At 48.8% G+C, this 10,644-nt stretch overlaps 2 protein-coding genes across 2 annotated transcripts; one reads left to right on the top strand and one right to left on the bottom strand.

The window, feature by feature from the left end:
- Window positions 1-736: 736 nt before the first annotated feature.
- Window positions 737-3,977, bottom strand: EI90DRAFT_3043667 (JmjC domain, hydroxylase-domain-containing protein). The gene is made up of 7 exons (XM_039059272.1): window positions 3,669-3,977; window positions 2,884-3,620; window positions 2,576-2,837; window positions 2,010-2,517; window positions 1,693-1,953; window positions 1,471-1,640; window positions 737-1,417 (listed from the first exon to the last, which is right to left on the bottom strand). Exons 1-7 carry the CDS (start codon window positions 3,917-3,919, stop codon window positions 1,030-1,032), a joined length of 2,577 nt encoding a protein of 858 aa, XP_038920115.1. The 5' UTR covers window positions 3,920-3,977; the 3' UTR covers window positions 737-1,029.
- A 1-nt stretch (window position 3,978) lies between these two features.
- EI90DRAFT_3043668 (rab-GTPase-TBC domain-containing protein) lies at window positions 3,979-7,049 on the top strand. The gene is made up of 5 exons (XM_039059273.1): window positions 3,979-4,057; window positions 4,115-4,322; window positions 4,376-4,420; window positions 4,469-5,089; window positions 5,142-7,049. The coding sequence occupies exons 1-5, from the start codon at window positions 4,029-4,031 to the stop codon at window positions 6,924-6,926; spliced, it is 2,688 nt and encodes an 895-aa protein (XP_038920116.1). The 5' UTR covers window positions 3,979-4,028; the 3' UTR covers window positions 6,927-7,049.
- The last annotated feature ends 3,595 nt before the right edge of the window (window positions 7,050-10,644 follow it).

Raw genomic sequence — 10,644 nt, forward strand, 5'->3', positions numbered from 1 at the left:
TCCAGAGTTGGTTTCAGAGTTCTGGGAGCCTGGAGCTGAGGTCAGGATTGTATGGATATCACAGTCCATATGATTTTATAGATGTTTAACAAGTGGCAATTTTTTGGTTGTAATTGATTGGATAAACTCTATTATTATACAAATTATGTAATATGGGCTGTGCACAGAGCCCATAAGAGTCTAAAATGGGTAATTCCCATTTCTATAACATGTTGAAGTGGCATTCTGATGCCCATGTGTCACGGTTATTGTTCCCTTTTATGGGAAATTTCCTTGTTCTAACAGTTTAGCCTTTGTTCTTTTGTGCCACACAGAAATGTATATAAGTGTGGCATGTAGAGCTGAGTGCGATATCTAATGATACTGTGATATTGTACTCAGTGTGTCTGGCTGAAATGCCGTGATTATAACATAACAACCATACAGCGCATATCTCAATGGGCTGGGAACTAGGCCCTACACATGATTGAACTACACACTCTGGGTAGAAACTACCCATGAACACAACCTTACAGTTCCCTCCAACCTGAGAGGAGGAACTAGAAATTATTATGCTATCCTATGTCTGGAATGTCCTAAATTACAGTTGAGATGTTGTTGAGAACAGGGAACCACATTCAATGTTGTTGGAAATGCAAGTCACCAAGACATGTGAAAGATGGTGTAGAGGACATGACTAAGCACATGAGTGTTGTGCATAGAAAGCTTCGGAATGTCATCACATGGTATAAATATGGGTGCTTTAGCACCATATGTTCTATAGTTACAGTTCTCTCATTTCTATATTACATCTGGGGGCCACTGAACCGTGTTGCTATATTTGGAATACAACAAATGTCCTCAACCAGCCGAAGGCAGTTCAACTAGTTGAACCAATAATAGCGGGAACAGATGTGGAAAGCTGGAAACGCTGGTGCTTCAGATGCAGTGGAAACCACAGAAACTCCCATATTATTTACAGAGAGTATCTAACAAAGGAGCTGCGGCAGTCAGAGGCAGCATGCATACAACCAAATCACTGTGTGTCAGTTATACCGGGTCAAAGGTCGTAGATAGGGTCGAGTACGGCAACGGGCCTTGTGTAGCATATGCGTTGTCGGATGAAAGAGGTGGCGTCATGCAAATGCACTTCAATTGGCGTTCAATTGTTGATGATTCATTCGGAGCGATGTTAAGTAGCTGAGGACTGGTGGCACTCTGGACGGTACCCAAGAGCCCGCCAATATGATCAGGGTCGGACAAGCTAGGAGGCAAAGTTGTAGTTGTTGACTGCCCCGGGGTGAAGCTGAGATTCTGTCCAACGGATTTCAGTTCTAAGTCGTCAGGCCCTGTTACACCCGAGGAAGGGAGACAGGTGCCAAGCACATTCTTTGGCGATGCCTTTACTATGCAGCCCCACTTAAGATCACGTAGTTTCCTGTACGTCATCTAAGTGAGCAGAGAAAAATTTGGGAATCCCAGTGCACTCACCCATCACCCCACTGAACCAAAATGCTGTGCTCTGGCACATTCACTTGAACAAGAGTCACCTCAAATACTCCACTAGAAACTCGAACTCTAATCCGAGAATCTGGTGGCAAGGCAAGCAAATCCGCCTGCATCCTGTCAAGCCGTTGAGTCCTCCGACGCTGCTGAACAATCTGGAACAAATCGTTGGGGGCTGCATTGTGGGAAGACAAGACAAGTACATACCGGGTTATGCTGAGAGCAGAGAAGCTCATAGGAAAGTTTTTTCACTGATCGTATTGGTGAAGTGGATGAGAGATCTTGATCGGAGTGTGTTGATGCCGGGTCAACCAGAACCACGTCTGATCGGGTCAGCTCTGTATTGAATGCTATATCACTTTTCTGCAATGCACAAGTGACATGAAACGCCTTGATGCATTTCCCGCGGGTGCATTGTATCTTGGCCCCGTGTTGTTTTTGAGCCGGAGAGATGCACACCGAGCATTTCTACTGGGACAAGCATGTTTAGCAAATGCTGTGACAGTGCCAACGAATCGTTTCACCAAACTCCAACGGTCTTTCCCGATGCAGTCGAGGCCGCACACAACGTTCTCACCGTCCACTACATCAATCCAGGTCTCTGGCAGCACCAACGCACATGTTTCATGAGCTCTTAGCCCGACAACTGGGAGCAGCCCTTGGGGTAACGGTTGGGATTGGGATTTGGTCGCCGTCGAAGCCTGACCTCGCAGATGCGTCGGTGGCGCGGACGCACAACGCAGAAGAGGGCCAGAGCTGTGAGTTGTGGATGAGGGACATAGACAACAAAAGTAACCAGACGATTGTGGTTGATGCGAGATCCTCTTCGGTAAGCACACGAGCAACTTGTCCGTCGAATGGGCAGGAAGCGTTGCTGGCGAAGAATCATGACGTGCAGAGTGCTTAGCAAGGTGCGAAGGGACCAAGACTTCATCGGGAGGGATTTTGCGTTTCAAATGCCGACGTTTCCTTTCCTCCTGTTCCTGAGATTCTCTGGATTCCGCGAGCAGTGCATCCACATCTATGCGAACGCTGCTTGAGTGGTAAGACCCGAGATGCATGTGGCCACACGAACGAAGACTAAACAAACCTATCGGGTACACATGTGCAAAACTTGGCTTTTCTGCCAATATCGACCCAATTCTTCAGGGCGAAGTTAACTGATTCGGCACAGTTAAATCCCATATTATAACCAGCATGATATCCCCTGGGAAATGTAATCACAAATTCACCCTGATGTTGAACCAGTGGATTTGGTCGGCATGACGCTTGCGCTAATAATGTCGGCGATGCAAGGTACGATTTGTGTCGCAGAAACTCTGGACATGCCGAAGTGTCAGATGGGAAGTACCCTACACCATGCATCAGTGGACATCACGGTGAAATGTAAGTGATTACCTCGCATGATGGCCTCGAACATTTTGCTCCGTTCGTTCGGGACAGCGTACCACTGTTTTGGTGCCCCCCAGTGGATGTAATTGATCGAGTAAAGATCCATGTCTTCTACGTGCCAGGCGAATGTGGCACGCCACATGCCAAAATACAAGTAGGGAGTATTCACTCCTGGCAAGGCTCGTCTCATGCTGAGACGGCTAAGAAGTGACGGCAGACGGGCAACATTGAACGTTGTGGTAGCATCCGTAAACAGTGATCCTTGCATATCTGCACCATACCACGCCGGGGCAGATATTCCACACGTTCGCCAATAAATACGCTCAAGATTTCGGCAAGCCTCAGGAGTATAGTCCGATGTCTGAGTATCAGGAGGAAGCCAGGCTGAATGAGGATCGAATGTAGAATAGAAATTTAGTTCCTCTGAACTCAAGTTGTGACTGTTCGCCACGGTAGCCCAGTCGAATGGGATGACACTGGACGCGTTGTGCTCAGAGTCACTCTCCCCGGACGTCCCGTTGCAACGGTAGCTGGAACGTGCACTACGTGCAGTTTGAGAAGGGCTCGGCGACCTGAGATCCTCCCTCCAACACATCTGAGCGAATTCCATGATCGTAAATGTCTTGCGCTTTTCCACGTTGCATTGCCTGAAGAGCCCACCCCCACCCTCCATGCGTTGCTCAATGGGATTCTTCACTTTAATAGAAGGCAACAAAGGAACCGTTGACGGTAAAGACTGCGCCCTGGAGTGTCATCAGTGACTGACCATGTCAAGATTCGCATGGTAATACCACTCGCGAGGAGGGATGATTTTAACGATTCCGCTCCTAGCTCCCCAAACTTGCACCATCTCCATGTAAGCCTCGAAATCCTGGAACTCCTCCATGGATGGTCGAAATACAGGTATACCGCGTGTGGCAAATGGGTCCTGCGATGGGTCGAGCAACGCCCCGGGTTCATGCCGTTTCCCCATAGTGTACCCATTCGGATAAAAGTGGTCTGGTTGAATGCAACATGCTGCTGCAGATGCGTCCTGCGACATATTTCTGGCTCCAAGTCTGAAACCTCGCCGCGTAGCGTTCAGTGCCACGTGACGGGAGAGCCCAAAACACTGCCTCAACAACAAATTATCGCATGCTTGCATCGTTCTCATGGGAGAAGCCAGTGAAGAGGCCCTCAGGTGCCCCTCTTTTTGCGGCACCGGTCCCTCAATTAATGGCTAATTTCTCTCCACCAGGCTTAACAAGATAGAGAGTTTCTTGGACCCCAGTACCTCGCCTCATACCGTAAATATAGATGAATTTAGGCGCCTTTGCTCTGCTGGCCGAATCCCTGACCATCCCCCATTTTTGCGACCTCGGGTGTGGCGTTTATTACTTGGTTCCCTTCCTCCGGAGAAGTCTAAATGGACCAGTTCTGTCGAACAATCCCAACTCAAATATCTGGTGAGATGGCCTGCTTATTTCCTTGGCGCCCCGCCAATCCCCCTCCTTCATAGGGAATTGCCCGTCGCTTTATAGGCGATCTTGAAGTCCAGGGAGCGGTGAGATATCGATTCATTGGCTTGCATTTCTCTCTAACCCCCATATAGCCGACGTATCCGCTGTCACTTGGTGACAGACTGCTTGAGGGCATAGAGAAGGATGTAGCTGCCATGGATTTGCAAGCTTTCTTCCCGACATATTCAGGTCCCTCATCATCATCGTGGAGTTCGCCCCCGGGTCGCCAAGAAATCTCTCAACCCCATTGGGCAGCGATCCAGTGTAGGGTTCGTTCGATACGGAAAGTAAAGTCTGGCCCGCAACGCAACTCCGTCCAGCCCGAGATTACCCTGTCCCTTCCTGACTCTCCTCTTGTATCGTCTGTGCCCCCCGCCATCGAGAATGCCGATGAGCCGCAGAACTCATATCGGGATTCCCTCCTCCGCATCCTCTACTTCCACGCCCTTCTTTATCCAGATCGGGGATACAACCAGGCAATGTCCTTTGTCCTCGCCCCGCTGTACTTCGTGCTTGCACTGCATGAAGTTGACTATGACAATGCTCTCCAAGCCGAATCGGACGTCTTCTGGGCATTCGGGGAGATGGTGGGCGATCTCGGCAGTTTTATTGGTTTGGTGGGTGACCTCAATGACACAAACGGTGTTCAAGGGGTGTTGGGACGGTTAAGCGAAAGACTCTGTTGGGCAGATAATGGGCTGTGGGAAGAGCTTGTACGCCCTGATCACGTAAATCCTAGTCCCTCATCTGACCTTGTCTTTGTAGCATGCAAAATCTCTCGATCCTGCGCTGCCCTACTGGGCCCTGGGATGGATTTCATCACTCTTTTCCCGAACCTTGCCTTTTGAGCACGTAATCCTATTGTGGGATCTCCTATTCTCTCAGCCGCCCTCCAACCTTTCGAATGCTCCGCGCATCACACTATTAATCGATATCTGCACATCAATGGTGTTGAGAATACGAAACAGGCTGATTATTGCCGGTAATCGCTACAAAGGAGGACTGTGGGCCGAAGAAGCCCCAATTGAGGCTCCTCGACCCGAGGGAATTATGGGCGAAGGATTTATTGAAGGCATCCAGATACTGCAAAACTATCCTGTTCATGTTGTGGGACTGGAATCCATAATGCAAGGTGTCGTGTGGCTAACACGCAAGCAGCAGAGAGAAGGTCGTGCATCCGGGACACGCAGTGATGACCCGCCATTTTTATCCATCCCATCTACTCTGAATCGCGTGCACGGACGACTCCTTAAAAGTCCTTGGTTCCCAGGTTACGTTGCTGTTACATCCACCCAGACCAAGGACTTGAAGGGAGACACCAAACCCAAAGTAACCTTGAGCCAATTCTTAGACTCAAGCGATGCGGTTGCCTCCCTCTCGAAAGCTCGATCTAATCTTGCTGCGGCAGCCTTGAACTACTGGAAGGGATCCCACCATGATAGTGCCAAAAGGTTTAAATTTGCTGAGTCATCTTCAGAAGGAACGAAATCTTTTGGCCAGTTTTCTCTTTGGAGGACGTCGTATTCTTCGAATTCATCCCAAGATAGTGCGATATCTTCGCCCACCAGCAACCCCTCGGCGTTAAGCCGCAGCCCAACTGATGCTAGAATATTAAGCCCTGGAGCACTTCTCGCCGGTTACGACTCAGAAACTTCGACAAGATCGTCCAAAACGAATCCCCCTGACTCCAACTGGCGCGTGAGAGGGAGTGGGCTCCAGGAACGGCCCCAATCTCCACCAGTTTCGCCGAATGTATTCGGGGGTGGGCCGCGGCCCCTCATTTTGTCCAGCCGACGAGTAACTCGTGACTCTACGCAGTCGCGTCCGTCCTCCATGTCCTCCACCAGCCAACCGGGAGAGAGTCATCTTTCAGACTCTGAGACCAGCAGGATAGTGCCGATCCGCAGGCGGAGAGTTGGCGCGCACATGAATTCGCCATCATCTTCAGCCTTGTCAAGATCACCATTAATGTCACCGGCCGTGCCCCCGCATTGGGAAACAGAGACATCCGCGGCACATGACAGCGATCCTACTTCTACAATTCACCCAGATAAACGTTACACATCAACCCTGCGCACATCTTCGCCACCAGTGGAGGATGAAGTGCCTCGAAACAATGTTGCACCGAATGATATCTCCTCCGCTACTCATCATGATCTATGGAATCCCAGGATGAGTCATGCTGAATACTCAATGAATAATTCCACCCTTGGAACGCGTCCATCCCGGTCACGTTTCAAGCGTTCACTAGGGCTTTCGCACCTCCAGGAGCCAAACTCCCAATGGTGGAGTGATGCATCTGACGACGAACCAAGGCAACCAATCACGCCACGGCCTGAGGGACAAAGTTCAGACTACGCTCTTTACCGGAAGCCATCACCACGCGAACGAAGAGGGCGCAAATTATCTCATTGTGAATCCAAAACGGTCCCGGCGACGGGGCCACCTGTGTCAATGAGTGAAGAGGAAGGTGTCAAAGCTGATGATGAGGATGATTATCATGGAGTCTTGCAGGCATATTCCACGGATGGCATGGGCTCCGATGGATAGACAAACCACGAATATCAATACAATGTTGCCTACCATGGCCGAGCCTGAATAGCCCCCAATATGTGCTTTAGTGTTCATTCCCAAGCTTTATACTAATTATCAAGATTCCTTGCTAACTTGTTGCACACAAGGACCAAGGATGGGTATACCCCACCTAATCAAGCTTGCAAGCAGTGAAACTCCTAAAATTTTTGATCTTAGAGAGCACATGGTTTACCTGCAAACTCAGCTCCAGAAAAGTGATTGACAATGGTCAATCAAATGAAACAATAATCAAGAAGGGAAGGTGTAAGGCCTGCAAGGGCCACACACGCTCTCTACTTGATTCCCAATATTTATTGTGATTTTATCTTGTATATACATCTACTTTGAGTTATTGAGATTGCATGCGAAAGCATGCTTGTCTATTATTTATCAAGCCGCATGTGTATGCCGACTCCAGCGTAAACCCATATGTGGATATATAAAGTGGCATGGTAGATGACTCTTCAGCCTATCTACTCCCCCATTGAATATTATAGCTGATTGTCTTTGACAGACTGGGAACCAGCCATTGTCAGGGCACCAAGCTGCTCTGATGTCACGACCCGGCATTCCCCGGAGTCAGACGACCTCCTCCCCGACCTTCTCCCATGCCCGAACACTCCCTGCACACTCTGCTTGCTGCCTGTCGCTGTCTAACCACTTCCTGCCACTTCTCCACAACCCCTCTCCTAATTGTCATTGAACGACCTAGCGGCACAGAGCACCACGACCTTTTGTCCCATGTTTTGCTGCACCCTGTTATCTCGCAGCAAAGGTCACGTTTGACCTTCACTGTCTTAAACATGTGCTTCTTGTTTGTTTTCCTTCTTCTTTTCTCCACCCACAATCTCCGCGAGATCTGGCGACTTATTCTCTATTCAGTTCCCTAGCGCTTATATACAGCTTGTAACTAATGCTTGTATGGCAGTTCAAAATCAACTAGTGTCAGGGCACACCTGCCTGACCCGGCTCCACCCGGCCCAACCTGACCCGGTACCCCGCTGTCCTGTTAGACACTGGTCTGGGGTCGGCACCGAAGGTCACCGTTAGCAGGCCGCTATAGGCCGCAATGGCCGTGATGCCGTGAACAAGGCCCAAGGGTAGGGCATTTGGCCTCAGCGACTCTAAAGGAGGGCTGTGCCCCCTAGCTGTCTCTTGGCCCTCATTTCAGACTCACTGGGGTTGCCTTGCTGGGGTCAGGACTTGGGAGGTCGTGGTCAAATTGATATTAGAGCTAAAGTACTATAATGTAGTATACAGGATATATATAGGAGGAAAGAATGAATGGGAGTGGACCCGGGCCGAAGGCCGAAGGGTCCGGAAGCAAACATGAATAAGGAGCGGGGTTGGCCGCACAGCGGCCGGCAATGACCGAGGGTCAAAACAAACAATAACAGATAAATAAAGGAAGGAGTGTAGGGCCGCAATAGCGGCAATGGTATCGTAGCGGCGCCGGACTCGGAGTTGGGCTGGAGTCGGGCACAGGAATGGTAGCGGCCCTGTAGGGGCCGAGTGGGCAGGGTAGAGAGGTCGCACTGGGCACGGTGCCGGAGGCGGACTCAGGGCAGGAAGGTTGGTGTGGCTGTGGGGGAGTCGGCCAGGTGCAGGGGAGCCCAGGGGCAAGCAGGGGAGTGAGCAGGGAGTCCTCATGGAGGATAGGGCTGAGGTTGGGGCTCACGCTCACGCTCGCATAGCAGGAATGGGCTCGGGTGGCATTGGGATGGGCGGCTAACGGGCCGGAATGCACGGCCGTGACATGTCCACCCCTCCTCACCTCCTCCCCCTTCCCTCCTCTCCCCTCATCCATGCTTCCTCACTTTCCTCCTATCTTACTTCTTCTTTATTCTCTCTTTATCCTACATGGACGACCTTCTTTGTATCAATGTACCATTGACCCACCTGCAGCGCCCCTTCTCTGAGAGCTCTGAAAAGTAGTCAAAGCTCTGAGAGCTCATAGAGCTATGTAGCCCAATCAATATATAGACCAAATTTAGGGATATAAATGCAGTTAATCTGAAATTACTTAGGGAAAATGGGGGAAATGAGTGGGAAAATGAGTGGGGAAATGGGGGGGGAAAATGAGGGGAAAATTGAGGGGGGGAATGGGGGGGAATTGGGGGGGGATGAGGGAGAAAATGAGGGGGGAATTGGGAGGGGGAATGAGGGGAAAATTAAAGGGGGGAAATGGGGAAATTTGGAGGGGGGGATGAGGGGGGGATGAGGGGGGGGATGAGGGGGGGGATGAGGGGGGGGATGAGGTGGGAATTGGGGGGGGGGGGGAATGAGGGGAAAATTGAAGGGGGGAAATGAGGGGGGAAATGAGGGGGAAATGAGGGGGGAAATGGGGGGTAATTGAGGGGGAACTGGGGGGTTTCTAAAAAGTCTGGGAAAATTAAGGAAAATTCAGAAAATGGGGGACTTTCTAAAAAAGGAGAATGTCCAAAAAATCAGGGGAAATTAGGGGGAAAATCAGAAATTTTGGGATAAGTTAGGGAGAGATATTTCAGGAAATTAGGAATAATTGGAAAAAAAAATTAAATCACTTTTTTGATAATTCAATGTGCATTGGAAAGTGCCAAAGTGGGGCAATGTAGCAATGTATGTTTCAGTGTTAGAAAACTCTCCCACCATGTTTTGGTGAGCCAAATAACCATGGCTTTTTGACCATGGGAAATTTGGTGTCAAAGGCTTGGATGATATCTGAAGAATACATCAGCTTTTTGTTTGCTTTATTGGGTGGTATTTTTAATTTACTTCATTTGGAACACTTTTTTAAAACTGATTTATACCCTACATAACATGCATGGTTACATTGCCACACTTTGGTGCATTCCAATTCACATAGAATCATCAAAATTGGTTGAGTTTTGAGCAAGAAATGAGATGAAAGATAAAGTGCAAATTTTTGAATTTCAGAGTTTTCCTCATATTTTGTAAATAGCAATAAACAAATAAGGTGCTGATTTTAGTAAACACAAAAGGTATATGAGCTCTATGAGCCCACTGAGCTCATAGAGCTCATAGAGCTTTCAGAGCAATGACAATGGCCATTTTACACACACATATATCCATATTATCTTTGCACTACTGGTGCCAAAATAACTAAGCAGATTTCATGGAGATATGAAGACCATCCATTATTTAAAAACAAAAAGCTCTATGAGCTCACTGAGCTCATAGAGCTTTTCAAGTAATGATGCTAGCCATTTAATATGCATTTCCAAAAATGTATATACATATATTATCTTTGCACTTCTGCATCCTTAGGAGAACAAAATCATTCAACCATTTAATTTTCTCCACCCAATGTGTAGAGGGTGCACAGCAAAAAGACTCAATTTGCTCACAGAGCTCTGTGAGCTCTGAGAGCTCCCTACCAAGTTTGCTGATGATGTGACTTCTGGATATTTCCGGAAGTTTTCGTTATATTGTGGCCACTGTGGGAAGGTGAGAAGTTAGCTTCCTTCTCACCTTCTTACCCACAGCAGGCAAGTTGTATATTACTTGCCTTTCACTTATGCACCTTTATTAGTCATACTTCCTCCTACCTTGCCCTACCCCTTCCACCTGGATCTCCATACCTCCAGTGTTACAAAAATGGGGCCAGAGGTGCCCATTTTTGTCCATTCGAGGCACAGGGAAAGGGAAAAGGGAAGGGAGGTGGTTCATAAGAAGTTACAGGTAGTTTCACAGT

The sequence above is a fragment of the Cantharellus anzutake genome (assembly GCF_015039405.1).
Source record: "Cantharellus anzutake strain C23 chromosome Unknown EI90scaffold_9, whole genome shotgun sequence".
Classification (NCBI taxonomy): Eukaryota; Fungi; Basidiomycota; class Agaricomycetes; order Cantharellales; family Hydnaceae; genus Cantharellus; species Cantharellus anzutake.

Excerpts from the sequence above, each read along its gene's own strand:
- EI90DRAFT_3043668 (XM_039059273.1), top strand. The coding sequence starts at position 4,029 with ATGGGAGAAGCCAGTGAAGAGGCCCTCAG. Across the intron at positions 4,058-4,114 it reads GCCAGTGAAGAGGCCCTCAG|GCTTAACAAGATAGAGAGTT; the intron begins GTGCCCCTCTTT and ends TCTCTCCACCAG. Across the intron at positions 5,090-5,141 it reads ATGGGCTGTGGGAAGAGCTT|CATGCAAAATCTCTCGATCC; the intron begins GTACGCCCTGAT and ends TTGTCTTTGTAG.
- EI90DRAFT_3043667 (XM_039059272.1), bottom strand. The coding sequence starts at position 3,919 with ATGTCGCAGGACGCATCTGCAGCAGCATGTTGCATTCAACCAGACCAC. Across the intron at positions 2,838-2,883 it reads GTTCGAGGCCATCATGCGAG|GGTACTTCCCATCTGACACT; the intron begins GTAATCACTTAC and ends TGCATGGTGTAG. Across the intron at positions 1,954-2,009 it reads GGAAAGACCGTTGGAGTTTG|AAATGCTCGGTGTGCATCTC; the intron begins GTGAAACGATTC and ends TTGTCCCAGTAG.